General features: G+C 44.7%; 1 protein-coding gene across 4 annotated transcripts in view; it reads right to left on the minus strand.

Moving 5' to 3' along the window:
• LOC509283 (E3 ubiquitin-protein ligase RNF213) overlaps positions 1–27,249 on the minus strand; it is a 122,064-nt gene that overhangs the window by 71,563 nt on the left and 23,252 nt on the right. For 3 of the 4 annotated variants that reach the window (XM_002696144.6, XM_005221118.5, XM_015458942.3), the window contains 12 exons: positions 22,275–22,796; positions 21,862–21,984; positions 21,081–21,250; positions 20,383–20,541; positions 19,848–20,050; positions 14,965–15,248; positions 13,803–14,059; positions 9,013–9,210; positions 5,705–5,927; positions 5,141–5,196; positions 3,874–4,027; positions 872–1,036 (listed from right to left, as the gene is read on the minus strand). In XM_002696144.6, coding sequence (XP_002696190.2) covers positions 872–1,036; positions 3,874–4,027; positions 5,141–5,196; positions 5,705–5,927; positions 9,013–9,210; positions 13,803–14,059; positions 14,965–15,248; positions 19,848–20,050; positions 20,383–20,541; positions 21,081–21,250; positions 21,862–21,984; positions 22,275–22,796 — 2,514 coding nt within the window. The remainder of the gene's footprint in view (positions 1–871; positions 1,037–3,873; positions 4,028–5,140; positions 5,197–5,704; positions 5,928–9,012; positions 9,211–13,802; positions 14,060–14,964; positions 15,249–19,847; positions 20,051–20,382; positions 20,542–21,080; positions 21,251–21,861; positions 21,985–22,274; positions 22,797–27,249) is intronic. The other variant, XM_015458943.3, reaches the window with a different exon arrangement.

Raw genomic sequence — 27,249 nt, forward strand, 5'->3', positions numbered from 1 at the left:
GAGTGGTCAGAGTTCTGGGCTCTGAAGTGAAGTGTTAGTTGCTCAGTCGTGTCCAACTCTGTACGGACCCATGGACTGTAGCCCACAGGTTCCTCTGTCTATGGAATTCTCCAGGCAAGGATACTGGAGTGGTTGTCATTCCTTTCTCCAGGGGATCCTCCAACCCAGGGATCAAACCCAGGTCTCCTACATTGCAGGCAGATTCTTTATCATCTGAGCCAGAATACTGATGCTCTGGGCTCTGGGTGTTCACATCAATGATCTTCTCCCCTTGGTGTGGACAGGTAATATATCTGAATAAGACTGAGATGTGGTGAGAGTTATCTGTTTTTGTTCATACACAGTTTCAGTGATGTGATTTTATGATGATCTCATTAAAGTATCCCTGGAAGACAACAGCCTAAGTCAGAGGGCCACTTGCTTGGTTTGTTCATGGCACTTTCTAGAACTATGTCCTGGAGCCAATAGCTTTAGGCCCTTCCTCCTCCTCCTCCCCAGCATAAGATTCTGTCCGCATCTCAGTTTCTGGAAGCCCTCCCTGCCTCCCAACCTTTTGGGTCTGATTTCTAATTTCCTCACCTTCAGCTGCCGCTCAGCCCAGTTTCCCTTTCATGGAGGCCTTGCTCTCATCTTATTTTCTACTGTCAACATCATAACCTGACCCATAGCCTCAGTACAGCATCAGACGCGAATGCCCTTCCCCACCAGCCACCATGTCCCAACAAGCTCTGTCTCCCCATCCCGCTGCCTCACCACTGATGTGGGGACCACAGTCCACCCACTAGGGAGCCCATGCTCTCAGTCCTGTTAGGGCAACAGCTGTCCATTCTGCAGAGGAGACCCCTGTGTCCCCTGCACTGGACTGGCTTACCTCAATCTCCTTGCTGTAAGTGAAGGTGACAGATGAACCAGTCTGGAATATGCTCATTGTAAACATTTTCCGAAGCCAAGATTTTGTAGCAGCGAGGGTCCCCTGGAAGACCGTTTTTACTGAATTCTTCTTTCCAGTTTCATTTCCCAGCCCTGCTGCTGAATCCTGTCACCACAAGAGAGAGACGGAGTTGAATCAACCCCACATGGCAAACCCAAAGCATCATCCAGATACTTTTCCACCCGCCTCTGTGGCTGACGCCACCTGAGCACCCAGCAGAGCCTGCACATTCACAGAACTTTCATTTCCCCGGTGTTTCAGGTTCACTCTGGGTGGACAGCATGGGAGTCGAGGTAGAAGCACTGGCATGGATGCCCCCTCAAGTGACCCCAGGCAACTATAACAGAGGCGATGCTGCCTCACCAACCAGTAGACCTCCTGGACTCTGAGTGGAGAAAGGCTGACAGACAAGGGAGAAGGGTGCACCACGGGCTCAGAGCTTCCAGCAGCTCAGAGAGCCAAGCTCGTGAAAACCCTGTCCCTGACTGACATGCTAGGGCCAGGAGGAAACCCAAATCCCTACCCTGGTGCTCTTTCCTTGAGGTTCTCCATTCATTCCCACCCCCTGAAAAGCCCCTTTTCCCGGGGGTTGAGGGCTCTAGGGATAGGGATTCCTCTTTCCTGTTCTCCTTCCCTTTCTCATCAGAAGCATCTTTACCACAAAGTGGATACAGCCATCAGCTCCACTTAGAAAGAGGCCTCTCCCAGTTCTGATGTGTATTCTCTTTTGCTTCAACCAAGTCCCACAGATTGTGTAAGTGCCAAGGCCCCCCAAACTGGATCTGCTGGTGTCACTCCCTCCTTCCAGAGATGGTGGGCCCAAGGGCTAGAGACATCATAGTGAGGCTGCTGCCCAAGGAGCTGATTGCTAAGTGGGAGACCAGTACAATCAGTAAACAGGGCAAGTAACAAGATAGGAAAGGCACATATAGGGTGCTGGGGACTTCCCAACAGCTCAGATAGTAAAGAATCTGCCTGCAAAGCAGAAGACCCAGGTTTGATCCCTGGGTCAGTAAGATCCCCTGGAGAAGGAAATGGCAACCCTTTCCAGTATTCTTGCCTGGAGAATTTCACAGACAGAGTAGCCTAGTAGGCTACAGTCCATGGGGTTGCAAAGAGTCAGACACGACTAAGCAACTAACACATAAAGGGTGCTGTATCCAGTCTTGGGTGTGTTTGTGGGGGCAGGTTCTCCCCTGAAAGATTCAGGGAGCTCTGGGCAGAGTGTGAGGGGTAGGCTGGGTTATGTGTGGGCAGGGGTCCAGCTATCCTGGGAGAATAGCACACAGGATATGGGTGGTGTGGGCCAGCAACAGTTCTCAGCTGAAAATGGGACATGCTGGCCCAAACTGAAAGTCACCAAATGGGCCAGCAACTTCTCCAATGATCCAGAAACTTTGGCAGGGTGTGCACGCCATCTGCAATCTGCCCTAGCCTAGACCCAGGCTCCATCTCCAGCCAGGCTAGCCTACCTGCAGAGCAGCAGGATCCTCTCCTCCCTGACACGCACATGCTGCTCTCTCACTCTGTGGGAACGCCAGCCCCTGCAAAGGCCCCGTGTTCCCAGGGCACCTTATGGACATTCCAGTTTAGTGTTAACCCACTGTGCTGCAATTATGTGCTCACTGGACTGCCCCCTCCTACGCATCCCTGCTGCCAAGCACCTCTCTTCTCCGTCTGGGTTGCCCTGCAACCAGCAGCAACCCAAGCCTAAAAATCTTTAGAACTTTCGCCTTTGTTCCTTGTTTTTCTCCACCTGATATCCTGTCAATCCTATCAACCCTTTATATTGGCACATAACCAAAAGCGTTCAAAACTTCTTCATATACTTTGGTTTTATTTAATTTCAGTTTTGCAAAGCTTTTGGTTTTTATGGCACATTTAGAGAATTTGGACCAGACTGTGGTTACACTAATCTGAGATCCCAACCAATGTTCAGGATAGTTATTTCTGCAGGGACATATACCATAAGTAACTAACAAATTTCACATTTCTTGAACACAGTTTATCTAGAAGTTGGCACCTGCCTAGGATGGTTTAAACAATATCCACTTCAGGAAAAAGCAATCATCCTACCAATGTTTATTTTTAAATGTTCCCTTGGTATTTTTTTAAAAAAGAAGAGCTAAAAGGAACAAAGATAAAATACACACTCAATTATATCACTAACGTCACAGTTCTGACTTGTCAAATGGTCAGTCTGAATAGGAAATCATCTATCACCTTCATGTGGAAGCTCAAACTCCACCGGCTGAAGACCACACAACAATGGGATAAATGAGCTGTGGACACATGCAACATCACAGATGGATCTCAGAGATGTGCTGAGCAGTGAAAGCCAGACACAAAAAAGGACAGAGTTCCAAGACAGGTAAAACTAACTTGTGGTGGTAGTAATCAGAAGACTGCTTACCAGTGGGAGGTGTGGAGGGAGGGGGCCCAGAACTCTGGATTGTTCCTACAGCTTGATGCAGGAGGTGGTGCTTGTGTGGAAAGGCTCTTAGGTATGCACTGAGGTGTGTGGACCTTGCTACTGTATTTGAGTTTCAGTGAACAGGAAAAAGGCTCAGGTGGGAAAGACTAGGCATGAATATGCACTTGGGTGGGGAGATTCTTGCTTGAAGTCCTGGCCACCTGCTGGGCTCTTGAATTTACCCAGTTACAGCTAATACTCTACACTTGAAGTCCTGCACTGCCTCCTTCCTCCGTTCTTCCCTCTAATGTAAGCCCCGGAGGGCAAGCATGCAGATCCTGGTTCACCAAAATAGCCTTGTGAGCAGAACAAAAGCCGGCATCAGTATGTACTGACACATCTGATGGCGGAACCAGCCGCTCTGTCGTTCCAGCAATCCTAGAATCAGCCTATCTCCTTTTTGAATAGAGGATGCCTCAGGTTCCATAGCTCTGCTGGGTATGGCATTATGTGTACATGTTCCACTTACCACTACAGGTTTAAGTATAATAATTCTGCGAACAATCTCAGCAGATAAGGCAGGCATCTCATAAAACGTGTGGGCTTTTGATATTCTGCAGGTAGTTTCATGAAGTTTCAGGCACACAGTCAAGTAGGACTGTATCAAGGGCTCCTCAAGAATCCTAACCCACAAAGAGTTGAGAGAAATGAATGAAGTAATTTAGGAGGAATTAGAAAACAGTACCCATTATTCATGACAAGTTCCTGCCCTTTAAAACGCCTACAAGGGAGGCATGTACTTGATCCCATATAGGATAACATCCAGAACATTTCCATTAATTTTGAAATTGTGACTAAGATAAAAAGGAATAAAACTCTTTTTGATTTGCCTCCACGGTCTGAACTATTTTAACAAAAGCAAGTTAAACTATTTCCAAGTGTATTCCTTTGTTCGAAAAAAATCTTAAGGATGGATATTACCAAAGATTCAAATACCATACAATTTTTTAAAAAAAGAATCTGTAAGCTACAGCGAGGGAAAAAAGGAAAGAAATGCTAGAAGCATATGTCCTGTGCATGAAATTTCTTTCAGTTCTGAGTGGACCTGCTTATTGGCTGATACATGACCAGAGCTGAGAGGTAGAGAGCTGATCAGAGGAGGGTTTAGAAGGTGGCAAGAGACAGGAATTACTGGGGCGATTCTGTAATACACAGAATTAGATGGGGTCCATGAAGTCCCAGGTGCTTAGTGTTAATGAAGATCTGACACTCCCACCTCCATCCTGAACACTCTAAGAATTCAGGTGAGGTCATCCTGGCAGTGCTCCGAGAATCTAAAAAAATTACCTTCTCTCCCACATTTGTTCATTTTGTACACTGTGCTTCCAGGGTGTCAGAGCTCACACATATTTGCAGGAGCAAATGACTTCAGATCATTATGGAAAGCTACCTTTGTATTTATTTCCAGCTTCTCTGACTTGCAAAAAAAATCTGAAGACTAAATGCTGATAAGATGCAGGACACAAGCATGAATATGTAATATGATGATAATCACTTAAAAATAAATGACAAAAATGCACAGGAAAAAAATTAGATGAAAATAAACTGAAATGTTAGCAGCTGATTTCTGTGCTCTTCCCTTTTTAAAAAAGTTGGATGATTACATCAACACCTTGAAAAAAAAGTGGAATATATATTAATTTATGGCCTTACATTAATGACAGCAAATATGGCATAAACCCAATCATAAGGGATAATCTTGTACAAGAGAGATTACCTTTTACTTTTCTACTTACTTTTCCTGATAAATATCCAGAAGGTACAACAGCATTTTAAAAGTATTCTCAATACTCTATGGTGGGGAAGAAAAGAAAAAAGGGAAGATTTAATCATGATGCCACTATCTTTGCTAAAACAGAACCAAAAAAAAAAAAATCCGACATAATAAGGCATAATACTTTTCTTTCTATAAACAAGCTTTAAGGGGCTCAAGTACTAATCTTATACGTGTTACAATTAAAACTTAGGATTTAAAATTAAACCATTTTCTCCTCCCCCAAATGGGAAAGGACAATAGCAATTAGGAAGTGGACCAGCATGCAGGATAACTTCTAACCCTGACTTGCACAATCTCACATATCCAAAGGCTGTTGTTTTATTGAATTTTGTTTACTGAAACAGAATAAACTCAAGTAAATTAACCCCTTACCCTAAGAAATATTGACTCTTCCCAGTTCTCTTATATCTAAGTGCTTTACCAGATCAGGTTTTCAGAAAAGGAAAATCACAAACTCTGACTGATTAGTTTTTGACCTGCTTTTGTTAAGCAAGGTCTCAAGAGCCGATTCCAGACAACAAACCTCAAGGTTTCTTTGAGAGATTTCCTGAAGTCCGTGCAGACGGTACCAAGTCCCTAGAAGACAGTCCAGGACACGCGGGGGACACTGACTCAGGTAATCAATGAGGTGTTCCATGTAAGGAGTCAAGTTACTCAGAGGAAGCAAACTGAACCAGGATCGGAATAGATATTTATCCACATTCAGCAAATATCTGTTTTTTTCCATTAGCTGGAGTAATTGATTCCTTATAAGAGAAAATTGGAACAGAAAAAAAGGGTAGCAGTGAGATCGGTAAAAGAAACAAAGTTAATTAAAATTATGTTAGAAGGGATCTAGAAAGCTCTGATTTCAAAAATAATTGAAATGCCAACAACTCGATCAAATAAGAAGTAAACAATAATATATTAAGAATTCAGCAACATGGATGAACTCTAAGGACAAGATGCTCAGTGAAATCAGCCACTCACAAATGAACAAATTATTTGATTCCACTTATGTGAGGTCCCTAGAGAAGTCTGATTCATAGAGACAGACAGCAGAGTAGTGGGGACCAGGGACTGGTGTTGGTGGGAGAATAGGCTACTGATTATCAAGAACACAGTTTCAGTTTTACAAGATGGAAGGTTCTGGAGATGAATAGAGGTATTGGTCGCACCACAGAGTGAATGTACTTAACACCACTGTGGTGGTGGTGTACACTTAAAATGATTAAAATTATAAATGTAAAATTTACATCATTTTACAATGATGTAAAATTGTAGGTTATGTATATTTTACCACAATAATAAAAAAATTCACCAAGAATTAAGCATTTTCAATACATGTATATGCATGGCTGAGTCCCTTCGCTGTTCACCTGAAACCATCCCCACACTGTTAATCTGCTATACCCCAATACAAAATAAAAAGCTTAGAAAAAAGAATTAAGTATTTTTCAGCTTTATTGAAATATGGCATATAACACTGTAAGTTTAGGGTTGATTTGATACACTTACATACTGCACAATGATTACCACAGTAACAATACTTGATCCCTGCATCCACTGTGTCATACAGTTACCATTTCTTTTCTGTATGAGAATCTTTAAGATCTAATCTCTGAGCAACTTTTAAGTAAACAATATAGTAGCAACTAGAATCACCAGGTGGTACATTAGCTCTCCAGAATTAATTTGTCCTCAGAATACTGAAGTTTGTATTGTTGGACAAACATCATCACTTTTCCCCACCTCCCAGCCCTGGTAATCACCATTCAACTCTCTGCTCTTGTGAGTTTCACTTTTTTCAGATTCCACATATGGGATATCATATCTATAGTATTTGCCTTTATCTGCCTTATCCCACTTAGCATAATGCCTTCAAGGTCTATCCATGTTTTGCAAGTGGCAGGATTCCCTTGCTTTCCTGACTGAATAATATTTCATCATGTATACATATATACGGTGTGTATATATATACTCATATATATGTATACACACATACACACCAGTTCTTCTTTATCCATTCATTTACTGACAGACGCTTAGGTTGTTTCCACATTTTGGCTATTGTGAATGATGCCGCAATGAACATAGGGGTGCAGATATCTCTTTGAGATATTTATTTCATTTCCTTGGGAAATACACCCACAAGTAGGATTGCTGGATATGGCAAAAGCTCTTGGTTTAACTTTTGATGCCATTTTCCATTGTCGGTGTAACAATTTAAGAACTAAGCATGTTGATGCATGATGCCCTGGATTCTACATGAACCCAGTTCAGGGAAGGTCTTTAAATTATTCTGTTCTGTAACACTGTCCTGGACACCCAAAAAGATGACAATGTGAAAGAAAATACTGTACAGCAGAGTGCCACAGAACTGACAGAGGTTACGAGAAACACGTGGATAAAGCTTCACTACATACTAAAGGCCACTTTTGCCTGAAAGATACAATATTTAAGACCAATGCTAATGTTTGTCATTCTCCAGCTAAATTTCTTCTAGACAGTTGGTCTCCAAGATAAATGACCCTTGAAAGTCATTTAAAGTATATATAATTTTATAAATAATCTTAATTTGGCTTTAATTTCAAAAGATTTCAATAATAGTGAGGAAGCAATAATTTAATTTAGCTTGCTCACTATTTCAGTCCCTAAAATCCTACAGGCTAGATCCTATTAGACTGGGGAGAGCAGATGAGACTTGGAATAGTTTCTTTGACAAAAGACAAAGTAAATGGGGAATGTTCTCTGTGCTTGGTAATAACTGCTAATATTAATTTTTGACTGAATTTGTATTTTTTATTTAGTTTTTGTACTTAAATTTGATTTACCATTTTCCTTTTACAGACTGTGCTTTCTGTGTCTTCTCTAAAAAGTCTTTGCTTACCTCAAAATGGTATTTCACTGTGTACCTACAGAGTGCAAAGCCACTGATCTTTTTCGATTCCACTTTCAGGAATTTATCTTGAGGAAATAATTGGACACGGAAAATTACAAAGAAGTGCATCAAAACATGCTTACAAAGCGAATGTGCAGAAACAATCCAGGTGTCCAGGAAGAGAGAACTAGCGAAATAAAATTTGCAACACTAAGCACTCATTACGATAGGTGTGTATTTACTGGCAAAAATAAAATCATTCATACAATTGATACAATACACTGTTAAGTGAAAAAAGGAAGTTGGAAAACAGAATAAAACAGGATAAATGATCTATTATAGAGGCAGAGAGTGGGGGACAATTGGACAAAACCAGACAAAAGGCACAAATTTCCAGACATAAATAAGTGCCAGTGACATAATGTATAACATGATAAATATAATTAACAGTACAGTGGATTATACATAAAAGTTGTTAGAGTAAATCCAAAGAGTTCTCATCAAAAAGGAAACTTTTTTTTCTGTTTCTTTAATTTTGCACCTATGGATGACAGATGTTCACTAAACTTATCATTGGTCATCATTTCATGGTGTAAGTCAAATCATTATGCTGTATTTCTTCAACAGTGCTGTACCTCAATTATATCTCAATACAACTGTAAGAAAAATAAATAATCTATCTTTTGTGGTTTATTTTTAAATATATAAAGCACCCACATAGCCACATTTGGACACAGCTCTGCAAATACACAGGCCAAAGTGTATGATTATCTCTGTGGTTGCAGGCCATTTTTGTAGTTTTCCATTTCTTGCATGTTTAAAACTTTTTAAAGAAGTAATTTTAAAGGAAGCAATATATTACTTCCATCACTAGAAGGAGAGGTAAGTGGATACTGGAAGTCCACTGGAGATCTTGGAAGCACAGTTATGATTCTAAAATTTACATACATGAGTGCAGGTCCAAAACTTACTGATCTGGTCTTGTTTCCCGAAACTCCGAGAAGGAGATGCCTTCAAGGGCTGCCCAGGTGTCCTCAGGCTGCATGACTGAGCCCTGGGCTGGCGGGGACAGGTCCATGCAGTGGTGCAGCACAGGCAGGGCACACACCCAAAAGTCAACCTTTTTGTCCATGCACATTTGGCACAGGTTTACCAAGGACTGTCGCCAGCTAGAAAGGGAACAGAAATGGACATGAGTCCAGGATGGCCAATGTGAGGCTCACCTGGGGGTCTGACATCCATTAGGGAAGGGACAGCTCCTTGCACAGAGCAGAAGAGCACTCTGGGTATCTGACCAGGGAGAAACCTCAGGGCTCACTGGGCACCCAACAAAAGTGTCAGGCACTGAACAGGCCCTCTTGCAGCCCCAGAGCAAACTCCCAAGGGTATCCTTCCATTCTCCATGATAGTGGGAGAGACATAGGTTCAGAGAGGCTTGTGATCTGCAAAAGGTCCCTGGTGTAGAGCCGGGGCTTGAACACAGGTCGTCTGGCAACAGTAAATCTAAATACGAAGCACCTTTTTACATCTAAGTGGGGAGCCTACAAATAATACATGCCACGTTCCTTACAAACACATGTACCTTTGCCAGCATTTCTTATCTCTTTCAAAATTTTATTAAATCCTGGACAGGATTTAACTGGATGTTTAAAATTTGTAAAACCAGGAGGCAAGTGTCTGTTAAGACTGGCTGCTCAGAGAAGGCTACCCAATATTATTCTTGAGTTCAATTCAAACAGCTGCAGAAAAAAGACCTGGGGATCATCAGAGGGTTCTGGGGAGGCGTCTCCACCCAGTGAAATATAAGTGTCTTCGGGACAGGCCACAGCCTCCGTGCTCCCAGTACTCCCAGCACTCCCAGCCCTGTGCAATGGGCACAGCAGTGGCTCCTAAACTGGGAACAACAGAGGCTGAGGCCACGGTGAGGGCATCCACAGTACTTCCACAAACATCTTCGAGTCCAGCTTCATTGTCTTACTATGACCTATCCCCCCAAACACAGGCCCACGGGGCTAAGACATGATACACCTTGCGTGCGTGTATGCTCAGGCGCTTCATTTGTGTCTAACTCTTTACTACCGTATAAACTGCAAGAATACTGGACTGGGCTGCCATGCCTTCCTCCAAGGGATCTTCCAGACCCAGGGATCAAACCCATGTCTCCTGCATTAGCAGGCAGATTCTTTACCACTGCACCACAGGGGAAGCCCATCAGTCAGTCAGTTCAGTTCAGTCGCTCAGTCGTGTCCGACTCTTTGCAACCCCATGAATTGTAGCATGCCAGGCCTCCCTGTCCATCACCAACTCCCGGAGTTCACTCAGACTCATGTCCATCGAGTCAGTGATGTCATCCAGCCATCTCATCCTCTGTCGTCCCCTTCTCCTCCTGCCCCCAATCCCTCCCAGCATCAGAGTCTTTTCCAATGAGTCAACTCTTCGCATGAGGTGGCCAAAGTACTGGAGTTTCAGCTTTAGCATCATTCCTTCCAAAGAACACCCAGGGCTGATCTCCTTCAGGATGGACTGGTTGGATCTCCTTGCAGTCCAAGGGACTCTCAAGAGTCTTCTCCAACACCACAGTTCAAAAGCATCAATTCTTTGGCGCTCAGCTTTCTTCACAGTCCAACTCTCACATCCATGCATGACCACAGGAAAAACCATAGCCTTGACTAGACGGACCTTTGTTGGCAAAGTAATGTCTCTGCTTTTCAATATGTTATCTAGGTTGGTCATAACTTTTCTTCCAAGGATTAAGTGTCTTTTAATTTCATGGCTGCAGTCACCATCTGCAGTGATTTTGGAGCCCCCCCAAAAAAGTCTGACACTGTTTCCCTGTCTATTTCCCATGAAGTGATGGGACCAGATGCCATGATCTTAGTTATCTGAAGGTTGAGTTTTAAGCCAACATTTTCACTTTCATCAAGAGGCTTTTGAGTTCCTCTTCACTTTCTGCCATAAGGGTGGTGTCATCTGCATATCTGAGGTTATTGATATTTCTCCCAGCAATCTTGATTCCAGCTTGTGCTTCTTCCAGCCCAGCGTTTCTCATGATGTACTCTGCACATAAGTTAAATAAGCAGGGTGACAATATACAGCCTTGACGTACTCCTTTTCCTATTTGGAACCAGTCTGTTGTTCCATGTCCAGTTCTAACTGTTGCTTCCTGACCTGCATACAGACTTCTCAAGAGGCAGGTCAGGTGGTCTGGTATTCCCCTCTCTTTCAGAATTTTCCACAGTTTATTGTGATCCACACAGTCAAAGGCTTTGGCATAGTCAATAAAGCAGAAATAGATGTTTTTATGGAACTCTCTTGCTTTTTCCATGATCCAGCAGATGTTGGCAATTTGATCTCTGGTTCCTCTGCCTTTTCTAAATCCAGCTTGAACATATGGAAGTTCATGGTTCACATATCGCTGAAGCCTGGCTTGGAGAATTTTCAGCATTACTTTACTAGTGTGTGAGATGAGTGCAATTGTGCGGTAGTTTGAGCATTCTTTGGCATTGCCTTTCTTTGGGATTGGAATGAAAATTGACCTTTTCCAGTCCTGTGGCCACTGCTGAGTTTTTTCAAATTTGCTGGCATATTGAGTGCAGCACCTTCACAGCATCATCTTTCAGGATGTGAAATAGAATTCCATCACCTCCACTAGCTTTGTTTGTAGTGATGCTTTCTAACCCCACTTGACTTCACATTCCAGGATGTCTGGCTCTAGGTGGGTGATCACATCATCGTGATTATCTTGGTTGTGAAGATCTTTTTTGTACAGTTCTTCTGTGTATTCTTGCCACCTCTTCTTAATATCTTCTGCTTCTGTTAGGTCTATACCATTTCTGTCCTTTATCAAGCCCGTCTTTGCATGAAATGTTCCCTTGGTATCTCTAATTTTCTTGAAGAGATCTCTAGTCTTTCCCAATCTGTTGTTTTCTTCTATTTCTTTGCATTGTTGCTGAGGAAGGCTTTCTTATCACTTCTTGCTATTCTTTGGAACTCTGCATTCAGATGCTTATATCTTTCCTTTTCTCCTTTGCTTCTCTTCTTTACACAGCTATTTGTATGGCCTCCCCAGACAGCCATTTTGCTTTTCTTTTCCATGGGGATGGTCTTGATCCCTGTCTCCTGTACAATGTCACGAACCTCAGTCCATAGTTCATCAGGCACTCTATCTATCAGATCTAGGCCCTTAAATCTATTTCTCACTTCCACTGTATAATCATAAGGGATTTGATTTAGGTCATACCTGAATGGTCTAGTGGTTTTCCCTACATTCTTCAATTTGTCTGAATTTGGCAATAAGGAGTTCATGATCTGAGCCACAGTCAGCTCCCGGTCTTGTTTTTGCTGACTGTATAGAGCTTCTCCATCTTTGGCTGCAAAGAATATAATCAATCTGATTTCGATGTTGACCATCTGGTGATGTCCATGTGTAGAGTGTTCTCTTGTGTTGTTGGAAGAGGGTGTTTGCTATGACCAGTGCATTTTCTTGGCAAAACTCTATTAATCTTTGCCCTGCTTCATTCTGTATTCCAAAGCCAAATTTGCCTGTTACTCCAGGTGTTTCTTGACTTCCTACTTTTGCATTCCAGTCCCCTATAATGAAAAGGACATCTTTTTTGGGTGTTAGTTCTAAAAGGTCTTGTAGGTCTTCACAGAACCGTTCAACTTCAGCTTCTTCAGCGTTATTGGTTGGGGCATAGACTTGGATTACTGTGATATTGAATGGTTTGCCTTGGAAACGAACAGAGATTATTCTGTCGTTTTTAAGATTGCATCCAAGTACTGCATTTCAGACCCTTTTGTTGACCATGATGGCTACTCCATTTCTTCTGAGGGATTCCTGCCCGCAGTAGTAGATATAATGGTCATCTGAGTTAAATTCACCCATTCCAGTCCATTGCAGTTCGCTGATTCCTAGAATGTCGACATTCACTCTTGCCATCTCTTGTTTGACCACTTCCAATTTGCCTTGATTCATGGACCTGACATTCCAGGTTCCTATGCAATATTGCTCTTTACAGCATCAGACCTTGCTTCTATCACCAGTCACATCCACAACTGGGTATTGTTTTTGCTTTGGCTCCATCCCTTCATTCTTTCTCCACTGATCTCCAGTAGCATATTGGGCACCTACCGACCTGGGGAGTTCCTCTTTCAGTATCCTATCATTTTGCCTTTTCATACTGTTCATGGGGTTCTCAAGGCAAGAATATGAAGTGGTTTGCCATTCATTTCTCCAGTGGACCACATTCTGTCAGACCTCTCCACCATGACCCGCCCGTCTTGGGTGTCCCCACGGGCATGGCTTAGTTTCATTGAGTTAGACAAGGCTGTGGTCCTAGTGTGATTAGATTGACTAGTTTTCTGTGAGTATGGTTTCAGTGCGTCTGCCCTCTGATGCCCTCTTGTAGCACCTACCGTCTTACTTGGGTTTCTCTTACCTTGGACGTGGGGTATCTCTTCATGGCTGCTCCAGCAAAGTGCAGCCACTGCTCCTTACCTTGGACAAGGGGTATCTCCTCAAAGAGATACATCTCAAAGCCTCTCAAAAGCAAGTACTCAATAGAATGTGTAATAAAATGAAAAACAGTACATAGACTAGAAAAAGGCTAGACTGATAAACACTGAAATGACAAAGTGAGTGGTAAAATTACAGGTCATTTTTTTCTTGTATGTTTTCATCCATTCTATGACAAGCTCTTATTTTTATAATCAGATAAACACCATGAGAGAGCTAGGAAATCTTTACACACACACATACTACCTCTGAGATGTTTCCAAGATGTGTTTCAGGTCCCTGCAAAAGGCATCTGGTGATGTGGCATCTGAGTGAAGGAGGTGACAGAGTGAGGCCAGGTCTTTTTCCAGTAAGAAGAAGTTGAATTTTTCCACTAACAAAAGGACAATCATGCCCATTCTCAATTTACTCTTCACTGGGCAGTCTTCAGGCAGAGGGTCCCCACCGGTTTTCAGAAATGGTGCCATTTTCTTTGTCAAACACTCCCATAGGTGCTTCCTCACCTGATCCCAGGAGAAAAGGAAAACACACAACCATGGCATTGAACACACCAGAGGTGTCAGGACCTGCCTGTCACTGAGCTTCGTTTCCTGTGAGCTGGGGAGGGCCCTCAGGAATGAGGGGCAGGGAAATCTCTGGGGAGGAGTCACCCTCTACCTGCCTCCCCACCAAACCCTGAGCATCCCCTTGCCCTGGGACTTTGGGAGGTACCACCAGTGGTACATCCAGAGGCCTCAGTATGCTGGAGAGGATCTCAGGTTGGGGTCCTGAGCCTTATAAGAGTTCACTAGTCATCTCAGACGTGGCTCCAGTTCTGTCTCAAAAATGCTTAAGCCATACCACACAGTAGCTGGAGATGCCGTGGAGGAGGATGCCAGTCTTCTTGTTGTGGAAGGAAAGGGCAGGTGAGGAGGTAGGACCAGTAGAGGGCAGGTGAGGAAGTGGGACCAGGTAGTGGAGGGGAAGGGTGGGACCAGGCATGGAGGTGGGTCTAGAGGAGTTGAACTGAAAGTGTTAGTCCCTCAGTTGTGTCCTACTCTTTGTAACCCCATGGACTGTAGCCTGCCAAGCTCCTCTGTCCATGGGATTTTCTTGGCAAGAAAACTGGAGTGGGTTGTCATTCCCTTCTCCAGGGGATCTTCCCAACCCCAGGATTGAACCCAGGTCTCCTGCAATGCAGGCAGATTCTTTACCATCTGAGCCGCCAGCGAAGCCCTAGTGAGGACGTGGGAGGAGACAAAAAATGAGGAGGACAAAGAATTCCCTAGTGGTGGCGCTAGGAGACAAGAGGCTGAAATAGCCTGTCCCCATCCATCCCCATCCACTGAGTCATCTGGCCACTAGATGGTGAGGTGATGCTGAATGCCCAGGAGACAGAAAAGGGAGATGTTGCTGACACCCCTGGTACCTTTTTCTCTTCATACTGTAGAGCAATCCATGGCTGTTCTTCTCCTTCATAGATCATGGGCACACGAATGACATTATAGAACTGCTGGAACTGGGTGAAAAAGTTCTTTAAATTGATGGCATTCCAGGTTTCAAGAATGCTGAAGATGCGATCCAGCATGACTGCAGCTGAGAACTGCTTCCCTTTCACCAACTCTTTCCTCGTACCATCTGTTATATGATTAATCCATTTCTGAAGTGTCCCAGGGGGCCTCATACAAATTATATCATCATACTGATGCCAGTCTAAGAGTAAAGAGAATATTATACTTAAGGGCATCGAAACCCACTAGACCTGAACACTCCACCCTGGAAGGTTGATCTTGACCAGAAGAAACAAGATGAAGGAATAAAAGAAGGGAATGAAGGAGCCAAAGAAGAGAAGAAGGACAGGAAAATTACAGAATGTGGTAAACAGAACGCAGCCAGTACTCACTCCATCCGGACCCAGCCGCAGATGAGCAACATGGGGCTTGATACCAGAGGTAGCACAGATGTTTAGGACAAGTAACCAAGACACCCTGCAACTACCCTGAAAGTACTTGAAACATGCCTTTGTTGAACTAGATGGCTCAGCATACTTGGTACGTGAGTTCCTTAGAAAATTACCACATGAAGGTCAAAAATTTCATACTGAAACTGCATCACTCACTAGGAATTGTGCACCATTTTGGTATGTTACTTGGTGCAAGGGCTCATTTCCTCTGTCCTGGGAACAGTGATAACCACCTCATGAAGGATGGTACAGGTCACACAGCAGACAAAACAGCACTCAACATGGGGCAAGGGTTGAACTCATGCTTGCTCTTATAACCATCTGAAATGATGTGAGTGCAGACCTAGAAAACCCAGGAAAATCAATTGTCAACTAATTAGAAGGCAAAGAGGTCAGTAAGACACCAGAGGCAACACAAGTGCATAAAAATAGCCATGAAAATCAGAAAGTCAAGCCTCTGAACAAGCCTCCTGCTTCTTGTTGCCCAGCCTATTGTCTTTGCTGGAAAGTCCTGCTCACACATCCCTGCCCCATCCCAGCCCTGCCCAACGATAACTCGGAATCACTATTTGGATCTGACCTCAAGCGTCAGCTCCTGTGGAAGCTTTCCCTGATCCAAACATTCTTCCAGAGAAAAGGTGAGTGAAAGCTGCTGGCCTGGGATGGCTAGTGCCATGGAGGTCGGGGGAGCGCCAGTCAGGGTCCTGGCATGGGACACCCTCGACCCCAGAACAGTGGGGCAGGGATGGACATTAACAGTCTTGGTCTCAAAGAATCTACTAGAAGATTAGAAATAAAATATTTAAGTTCCAACTTCATAGAGAAAAGAGAAAACATCCAAAAGCTAGAAAAAGCACAAAAAAGCACAAGGAAAACAAGGTAGACAGAAAGATAAGGTAATTTGTCAAAAGTGAGACTATCATGTCTTCCGTCGATAGTCACAGTTCATGCCAATGGGCTAAATTCATCCATTAAAGATGATCAGACTGGGAATTCCCTGGTGATGCACTGGTTAGGACTCCATACTTCCACTGTAGAGGGCATAGGTTCAATCCTTGGTCTGGGAACGAAGATTCCCCCAAGTTGCACAGTAAAGCCCCCCACCCCCAACCTGCCCCCCCCAAAAAAAACCCAAACCAACTAAAGTTCAGCAAAACAGGGATGTGGCTGTAACAGCTGGATCTGAGAGAAAACTGAGGAGTTGGGAACAAAAGCAAAGAGGCTGAGAGGGTGGGGGTGAGGAACAGACACAGCAGAATCAGTTTCAGGCAAAACACAGCACAACGCAAAAGACACTGGAACAGACAGAGTGCCAGTGACGGCTGTTTCTGCCACCAGCACACACATCTGCCCTCTGGTCTCCCTGCATCACGAGGCGGAACCCAGAATCTCCATTCTGCCCGCCTTGCAACAGTGGCTTCTACCAATGAGAGTGCTCACAAGAGGCTTAGAAGGAGGAAGAGGGGAGGGAAGACATCTCTCTGTTTATTGGGATTAATGAAAACTAAATGTATTTAACATAGATAAACCACCATCACACCAAATGGAGCAAATTACAAAACTTTCCTCAATGAACAAAATTCCACTGCCTTCCGGACACTCCTCACAAATCATGGATGATGTCAGGGGCTGGGGCACCTCCTCACCTGGGTCCAAGAAGTGACCTCCAGACCCTCAGAAGCCAATGAAGGCCCTCCTTGGCCTTCCAATCAGCCCTTCCATTGGTTATTATGACTCACCTCCTTCCTGCTTAAAATGCCTGATTTAACCCAACCAACCCAGGTACCATCTTCCAGGGAGCTCTAAGGTCAGTCTACCAACAGAACATCTAAATAGGACAGCCCACACCAAGAAGTAACCAAAGTGCCCGTGGACTTTTGCAACAAGGACGGAAAAGTTCTAACGCTGATTTCTTTTTAAAAGCTGCAAAATGTAATTACTGAAAAACTCGGACTTCCCTGGTGGTCCAGTGGTAAAGAATTCATGTACCTACACAGAGGACACATGTTCAATCACTGTCATGGGAGATTCCACATGCCAGGGAGCAACTAAGCCCATGCACCTCAACTACTAAAGCCCATGAACCCTAAAGCCCATCTTCTGCAACAAGAGAAGTCCCTGCAATGAGAAGTCCAAGCACAGCAACTAGAAAGAAGCCCCCGCTTGCCACGACTAGACAAAGTCTATGCAGCATTGAAGACCCAGAGTAAAAAAAAAGAAAAACTCTATTTAGTACAATATCATGATTAAGAAAGCATCTAAAAAATAAAGTTGTTTGGCAATTCTGATTTAACTCTCCAACTTAAAAATCTGTTTAATGAACAGTTCCTACAACTCAATCAAAAAATAAACAACCCAATCCAAAAATGGGCAGAAGACTTAATAGACACATATTCAAATAAGACATACAGAGGGTCAACAGGCATATGAAAAGATGCTCAACATCACTAATTATTAGAGGAATGCAAATCAAAACTTCAATGAAGTATCACCTCACACAGGTCAGAGTGGTCATTATCAAAAAGTCAACAGATAAATGCTGGAGAGGGAGTAAAGAAAAGGGAATCCTCCTGCACTGTTGATGGGAATGTAAACTGGTGCAGCCACTATGGAAAACAGTATGGAGGTTCCTCAAAAGACTAAAAATAGGGCCACCATATAATCCAGCAATCCTACTCCTAGACATATATCCACAAAACAGGAAAACTCTATTTTAAAAAGATACATGCACCCCAATGTTATTTACAATAACCCAGCATGAACACAACCTAGGTGTCCATCAACAGATGAATAGATAGAGAAGACATGATATACACACATACAGACATATACACACTGGAATATTGCTCAGTCATTAAAAGAGAATGAAATATTGCCATATGCAGAAACTGGATGGACCTAGACATTATCATATTAAGTCAGACAGAGAAAAACAAATATTATATGATATCACTTATATGTGGAATCAAAAAATAATACAAATTAATTTATTTACAAAACAGAAACAGATTTACATACAAAGTAAACCAACATGGTTACCAATCGGGAAAGTAGGTGGGGGAAGGATAAATTAGGAGTATAGGGTTAAGAGGTACATACCTATATATAAAACAGGTAAGCAACAAGGATTTAATGTAATAGCACAGGGAAATATATTCAATATCTTGTAATAAGCTAATAAAGGAAAAAATCTGAAAAAAATAAATAACTGAATAATTTTGCTGTACACCTGAAGCTAAAACAACAACTAACTATACTTCGATAAAAGAAAGAAAGAAGAAAAGAAAATCTTTTTAATGGACTTTAAAATGACTGGCTCATATTAAAAAGTGCATCTCTATCTGGTTTGACAGCTTAAGTACCAGGAACCAGCCAGATAAAATCTGAAGTCACTAAGGCAGTGCTTCTTAAATAAGAGCAAAGGAGACCTGCCATCCCAAATCATTACCATGTCTTCTGCAAAGGCTAGTTTAGCACCAGCTCTTGTCTGATGAGGGGTCATCTCAAGCATGGAAACAGCCAGTTTGGATCATCCAGCAAGTGCAGGGCAAAGTCAGAAAGGATCATGGGACTCTGCAATCAGCCCACATAGAGGAGAGTCTTGCAAAGGCAGGCAATGAAGTCAACACTTGGGCACATTTAAGAAGACAACACGACTCTAGTTTCTTCTCTCTTTGGGCCAGTTCAAAATAATCAAGCATCTGCCCCCATTGACCTCTACTGCTGTCAGACACCCGACAGAGATCCCTGCCATGGGCAGCTTCAATGGCAAAGACCCCTCCAGATGATTTCATCAAGTCACTCCCAGCTTTCAATCCTGCCTAGCTGAGACTCCAGACATCAGAGAGCAGAAATCAGCCAGCCCTGCTGTGCTCCATCCAAACTGCTAACCTACAGAAGTAATGAATATAATAAAACTGTTTTATGCACCCCCAAAAAACAAACAAAATAAAGCACCTGGTCTTAGTGACAGACTGGTCCATCTCTCAAAAGCTGACAGATCAATCTTTATAAACAAGAACTTTAATATTAAGTAGGCTTTATCTAATAGTAGCTCAGATGGTAAAGAACCACTGCTGCCTCTCCAAGCCCCAGTCTCCTCACTTCTCAGCAGATCCACCCTCTCTCCTTTCCCTTAGAAAACATCTGCTACCTTGTTTACTCTTGTGAGTGCTTAAGTTAAACTGATTAGAAGCATGCTGCCAAGCTCAGGCTTAGAAAACATAAAGCCGGGAGGTATGACAGGGCCAATGCCAAGCAAAGAACACCCACAGAGGACAAGGAAAGCCTTTGTTCCAGAGAGGATCGTCCAGCTTCAGAGGCTGATCGATCAAGAGTCTTCGGCTTACCTCCAGAGTCCAGAAGGGAAGATTTCACTCGCAGACAGCGGTTCACGTGCTCGCCTTTCTTTGGCTGTTCTTTGTAGATGAACTCATACTCCACAGAGTTCTTGCCTCGGCAGATAACGTACTTGTAAGGAATGGGTTTATCCACGTGCTGCTTGGAAATGGTGGTGCTGCCTTCAATGAGGGACCCGTTCTCATGTAAGTCTCTGTGAATAAACAGGACAGTAGCTGGTTATGTGAAAATACTCTCCCAGAAATATTCATTCTTCTCAAACACAACATGGAGTGCAGACCTAATGCTATAAATCTATGCTGAAAGAAGGGATGCTTCTAGATCAAGGCTCACTTCCACACGGAGACAGAAAGAAGACCCAAATGAAGGATGACAAAGAACTTCATTATAGGGAAGAGTTTTTTGAAATATTCATCTTTCAAAAGTTATGAGAATTAATCAACTTGATCAGAATTATGATTTCAATATATTTCAAAGACTGGACATTCTGTACATTTCCTTATGGGCCAACTGGGATATACTTACTTGCTGTAGTGCATTTCGCAAACATCATGATTCCATGCAGGCTTCCCGAGTTCTTTTCCACCCCTAACATATACTTTGTGTTGATCGGGGTTGAATCCAAAATGTTTAGAAATGATAGCATGGAAGTACACCATGATTCCTTCTGTGGAGCTCAGCGGGCTGGGGGAAAGTCACAGAAGAAAACACTGATTAGATCTGGTCTCTCTACTCCCTCTCCACACACACATGCAGGCATACATGTGCACACACAATCTTGTTTCTGGGTGTGCACTAACACACACCCTAGCAAAGTGCAAGAGAGCCCACATTTCAGATAGACTGCCTACCATGTGGGTCCCCTTGGCTCTCCCTCTATGGTGGAGGAGGACAGTGGGCACAGGGTGGGGTGATCTCTGCCCAGCTCCAAAGAGGGGGGGTGGGAGGGGGTGACTGAGTACTCTGGGGCATGACTGCCTCTCTCTTGACTTCTGTAAGGTCAATGCTGCTCCAGGTCCCCAGAGACCATGTGATGGCGCATTTCAACCAGTCAAAGAATTGGGACAGATGCCCCTCCCCTGCCTACCTCCTGAGCATTGCTCTTTGCACTGCGAGTCAACAAAAAGGCAGCCTGGGAATCTCCTCTGGGGTGGTGTAGCCCTTTCCAGCCCCAGTGCTGGGTGGGGGCCAGGCCTGTGCCTTCCTGAGCCCGTTGCACCCACCTCTCCTTAGCTCGCTGTGTGCTCTGGTTCCTTTGCTCCTTCTCATTTTTCACAGGGGCTGCATTATTTCCGTTATTCCCCTCTGGACTCTTCAGGTTCTTTGGCTTGGCTTTCTCATTTTCATTTGTTTTCCCTCCAGGATCAGCCATCTGGTCCTTGGTTGCAATTTCCTGGAACAGGCACCCAAACCCCAACTTTTATACCAGGCTCCATGCTTGCCCCCAACATAGGACGCTTGTCACAGTCGCCAGACTGGTCACATCCCTTCCTTGCTCAGAACCTTTAAACGGCTTCTGGTCCACCCACCACAGGGGAGCCTTGGACTCCTTGGAGCCAACCTTGTCAACTCCAGCCCCAACCCTGGCCTCTCTTCCCTTCACCTGCTCTCGGGAGAAGCAGCTTTCCTGCTGCCCCCTAAACAAGCCCACCACACTCTCCCTTGGGGCCTTTGCATGTCCCCAGATAGGCACATGGCTTGCCTGTCACTCTTTGAGTTCTCCTTGGAGAGGCCCTGACTGGCACCCACCTCAGTCCCTTGCCCTACTTCTCTCCAGGGAAGTTCACACAGTCTGGCTTTGCATGTCTTTCTCCCCACTAGAATGTGAGCTCCCAAAGGCAGGAACTAGTCTCATTCATGGCTATACTCCCAGCACCTAACACATATTCACCAAATGATTAAGCTGCGGAAGGAACGGGACTAAAAGGAGCAGCCCATGGGATGGACAGCAAGGATGGGGAGGGCATCCTGGAAAGGCGACCAGGCAGGCACAAGACGCTTTACCTGACGGTGGTTTCGGGAAGCAGGGACACTTGTGGGTGGCTCCTTCATTTCCTCAGTCTTATCTTTAACATCTTTTTTAGCTCTTTCCACTGAACCAGCTGGCTCAGCTGCAGCAGCACTTGCCTGGAAGAAATAAAGCCCCAAAACATTAGGGCCAAAATGACAAAATGCACAGGGAAACTTGGACTCAGTGGCATGAGGGTCAGCCTCTGCCACCAGCCCAGGAACAGGGGTCAGAAGCTCAGGGTAGAGGCATAGCCCCTCCCACAGCCCCCCTCCCAAGAAGCAAGTCCAAGTGGACTCCCTTCCCAGACAGTGAAGTGTTGTCAGAACCGCACTGCACAGCAAGGTGTTGAGACATGGCAGGCCTACCCTGGTCATCACTCCCCTAACTTACCCCAAAACTAACTCACCCCAGAGGCAGGAGCCCTGGCCAGCTGCTCAGTGGTCTGCAGCTCTTTCCTGGGCTTGGAGGTGTCCGCCTTTGGCTCAGGAAACAAGAGCTCCTGGGCAGTATCCTTCTCCCTAGGAGAGCCTTCACTGGCAGAAGTGGGGAGATCTTCACCTGTGGAGGGGCTTGGGGACTGGTGGTCATTTCCTTCTGGGAGGGCTCCTCCCAGAGTCTGGTCCTGAGGTGCCAGGCTGCTTAGAGACTCGGTGCCTATGGCTGCTTCTGCCTCTCCTGCAGCCTCCCCTTGCAGAGGGTGCCCCATAGCCTCCAGTGGTATTTTGTCCACACTTGGGGGCAGGCCTGGCTGGTGAGTGGGACTACCCTGCTGAGCTGGGCTTTGGCATGAAGCTGTGTCCTGGAGCCCAGAGTTTGCAAGCGAACTCAGACTACAGGGCTCCAATGAGGATGGGGACAAGGAATCCAGCTCTGCAGATGTGGAAGCATTCTTCGAATTCCTTTTCTTCCTTTTACTCCTTCTACGCCGCTAAACAGAAAAAGAGACACTCATTTTGTTTCTCAGGTTTTCTATACGCTCCCCAAAGGTTTCCTCCAATTTCCTTTCCATTTCTGAAGTATGTCAAGCATAGCTCAACCCAACCACCTTACAACTGCTAAATCTGCCATTCCTCTCTCTTGGAAAGAATGTGAGCACGAAGTGAATGGGGGTGGTGAACAGAGTTGAGGGACAAGTGGGGAGCAGTGACGGTCACACACTTTGCTTTGCCCAATCCAAGCTGAGACCCTCATGTGGAATATCTTCCAACAGAAGGGCCCTGTAAAGATGCTTTCAAATGTTGAAAAGTATGCACAGGCCCGACATGTAACACTCTTATATGGTGTGTATTACAGACAAAATAGAGATGCAAAAATGAGCAGAAGTCTAAGTTGTTCCTTCCTGCACTTGCACTGGCACATTATTCTTCTGCCTGCAGATCCTCACTCAAAGGCAAGAATCCTCAGCTTCGGAATCAGAGACGAGCTTGTAGAAGCAGTTGTGACAGGCCCCTGCGAGGACCCCGAAGGGCTGAATGCCCTGCATGCATGGCAATCTTGGTCTGCAGCAAAATATTGATTAGTTCATTAAGTGCCAGTAACCTGTGACCCTCCCTGCCACTGAAGCCCAGTGTGGGCCTAGGGCTTGGCATCTTACCCCTTGCCTGGGCTAAGTCCTCGGGAGAGGGAGATGGAAGACCTTGGGATTTATCTGCACATGGGGTGAGACATCGTGTTCTGGGTTAGCTTCCAGATTTTCTCCAAGAAACCTGACCAAACTTCCAGCCGATCTGCTTGAAACAAGCAGCACAACACACAGGCTGCCCTGAATGGCAATTTCCTGGTCTGACATCAACACCAGCTAACACTGTGGTAGAAAGAAGGAAGGTCATTCAAGGAGGCCACGTCCCCAACTTCTAGGGCATATAGATCTCTGAAGATCTTGCCAACATACTGATGGTGACTCAGCACATGTGGGGGACCTCAGGTTCTGCATTTCCATGGTGCTGCTGCCAGTCCAGGCTTGCTCTGTGAGCACCACCAGCAAGCAGGTCCTCACTCCAGGCACCAGCATCTCCATTAGCTTTCTTGGTGGTCCTCAAGTGCAGCCTCACTGGGAACCACAGATCAGACCAGCAGAAATCTGTATGCAGACCCCACGGCCCCAGGTCCTTTGCGGATTCTCCCTTTTGAAGGCAAGGCTGGCTTAAATTAAGTAGCTTATGCTGATTTACCAAAAGGAACCTGGAACTCTGTCCTAAGCACAAGGAACAAGAAAGTAAGACGAGTTCCTCCCCCATAAAACTGATGGTTTACTGGGAGAGAAAGACTAAAAACAGATGGTTTTAGCTTGTTAGTAGGACTCGGAGGCTTCCAGTGAAGAGACGCGGGTTGAGTCTGAAAGTCACTGACAGCCAAGAAGGCAGTTTCATCAATCGGCAAAGATTACTGGGACCTGTGCATCTGAACGTGGCCAAAGCCACAGGCTACCTTCCAGGTTGACCAGCCCACCCAGAATCAAAGCTTATGCTTGGCCAGAAGACCCCACATGACTGGCCTACCCTAGTCCTGCCCTAGCCTCCAGCATCAATCCTATTTTTTACTTTCTGTACTTTAGGATGTTTTGGCATTTGGGGGGACCTTGCTCATCCTGGAGAGACTGCCCCTCCCAGGGTTACTAATACCCAGAGAGAGGTGGTGACTCCCCACAAGCACATCTTTCATCTGCCAATCAACCAACACGGAGCTCCTCCCTTCACCCACTGCCCACCTCCTTTATCAAACTCTCCCTCCAAGCCAACATTTCCAGCTCCAAATCACCACAGGGCCAAGTACAGGACATCTAGACCACCCTACAGCCCAGAGTCCACCAAGAGCATTCACACTAGCCAATTCTGAACCTCCTCAAACCTGCCTGCCCTGCCCTACAAGGCAGGCTCGGGGCCACTTTCTCCCCTTGCTCCTTTTATCTCCCTTGAGGCCCTTCAGGCTCCTTCTATCTCCCCCTGCGGCCCTTCAGGCATGGCCCCTCCTCCTGGGAGCTGTGAGGAACACTGACCTCCCTTGTCATCACTAGTCAATCAGGGCGCCTCAGGCTTCTGGTTCGCTCTTTCGCCAGACACCTCCTTCACTTTTCACTTTGTCCTCTGCCCCACACCCCTCGACAGACCACCTGGACTCTCCCAGTAGAAAGCAAACCTATGCAGCCCTGCACTTGCTTTATTTTGTTCCTCAGAAACCGTCAACTAAATGCCTTTTATTTTCTCTTCCCTCCACGAAGGAAGTCTCTGTTTTCTTCACTGCTGCATCCACAGTGTCTAGAACAACCCCTGAGCCCCGGTAGGTCCCTAAATGCTTCTATCTCATTATATAAATTCCTCAGAAAGTCCCGTGTCTCCCTGAAGCACCGGCATGTTTCCTCTGCCCCAGGACGCACCCACCTCCGTCAGGTCTGTGATCAGATCCAAAAACAAAGGGTTTTCTATCAAACTATTAGTGAAATGAAAATCAAAACTACAATAAGATATCACCTCACACCAGCCAGAATGGCTGTCATAAAAAAAAAAAAAAATCCACAAACAATAAACTCTGAAGATGGGTGGAGAAAGGGAACCCTCCTACACTGTCGGTAGGAATATAAATTGGTACAGCCACTATGGAGAACAGTACGGAGGTTCCTTAAAAAACTAGAAATAGAACTACCATATGATCCTGCAATCCCACTCCTGGGCATATATCTGGAGAAAAACATGATCTGAATGGAAAAATGCACCCCAGTGTTTATTGTGGTACTGTTTACAATAGAGAAGACAAGGAAGCAACCTAATATCTGTTAACAGAGGAATGGATAAAAAAAGCTGTGTTACATACATACAATGGAATATTACTCAGCCATTAAAAACAATGCAATAATGCCATTTGCAGCAACATGGATGGATCTAAAGAGCGTCATACTGAGTGAAGTAAGTTAGACAGAGAAGGAGAAATATCGTGTGACATCCCTTATATATTGAATCTAAAAAGAAATGAAAGAAATGAACTTACTTACAAAATAGGAAGAGACTTAGAAAACGAACTTATGATTGCCAGGGGGAAGGGAGAGTAGTTTGGCATGGTCATGTACGCCACTGCTATGTTTAAAATGGACAGCCAATAAGGACCTATTGTATAGCACATGGAACTCTGCTCAATGTTATGTGGCAGCCTGGATGGGAGAGGAGTTTGGGGGAGAATGGACACATGTATATGGATAGCTGAGTCCCTTCACTATTCATCTGAAATTATCACAACATTGTTAACTGGTTTTACCACAATATAAAATAAAAAGTTCAAAAGAAAAAAAAAAGAGAGTTCTGACATCTGATTTGCAATTTGCCTATCTGCTCTTTATCTCACTTTCTCCTTTTTTTTTTTTAAATCCCTATTCGATTGTGCTTTTTATAAGGTGCTTCAAAACCCTTAGAATAAGATTCAAATTTCACACAGGCAACTTAGTTCTCTCAATACACATCAATGGGGCCAGTGAGTGTGTGGCCCCTCACAGGTCTACAGGCATGGCACAAGGCTAAACTCCAAACTTCTCCTTGATAAAAATCAAGTCTATATATACATGGTACATATTTATGTAGTCCTCATTACTATGGTCTGTCTCTGAACTCATTAGTCAGGAATATGTACACTAAAACTAAACACTACTCATTAGGAATCCAGACCTGGGTCACAACCTCTGGGTGTGGGCAGTGGATGGGGGTGGTTGGGAGGAGACCCCAATACTCCTGATGATGTCTTTGTTGACGATGGATGGTAGGGGATGAGTATCCACTAAGATAATCCTGCATCTGTGTTATAAATACCGGTGGGTGTAATATTTAATTAAAACATTTGTTAAGTGCAGAGTTTATTGACTTGGAAGGGATGCTAGAGAACTTACTGGGGACTGACTGTCCTGTCACTGGATCGGGTAGGGGTGACAAAGCGGTACACACAGCAGAACATATCCAGGGGGCTCTACCCTGAAGGCCTGTGTATTTCATTCAATACCAGTTATACCTCAGATCAAAGGCTGTATGCTGTTGCTGCTACTGCTGCTAAGTCGCTGCAGTCGTGTCTGACTCTGTGCAACCCCATAGACGGCAGCCCACCAGGATCCCCCGTCCCTGGGATTCTCCAGGCAAGAACACTGGAGTGGGTTGCCATTTCCTTCTCCAATGCATGAAAGTGAAAAGTGAAAGTGAAGTCGCTCAGTCGTGTCTGACTCAGCGACCCCATGGACTGCAGCCTACCAGGCTCCTCCATCCATGGGATTTTCAAGGCAAGTGTACTGGAGTGGGGTGCCATTGCCTTCTCCGCTAAAGGCTGTATACCAGCTCTAAATGCATACATAAAGGCTACTCCTATTTCTGCCTAGAGAGAATTAGTGAGAAAAAAGGAACAGTTTGCTACTT

This window comes from Bos taurus, chromosome 19 (assembly GCF_002263795.3).
Source record: "Bos taurus isolate L1 Dominette 01449 registration number 42190680 breed Hereford chromosome 19, ARS-UCD2.0, whole genome shotgun sequence".
In the NCBI taxonomy this organism is placed as follows: domain Eukaryota; kingdom Metazoa; phylum Chordata; class Mammalia; order Artiodactyla; family Bovidae; genus Bos; species Bos taurus.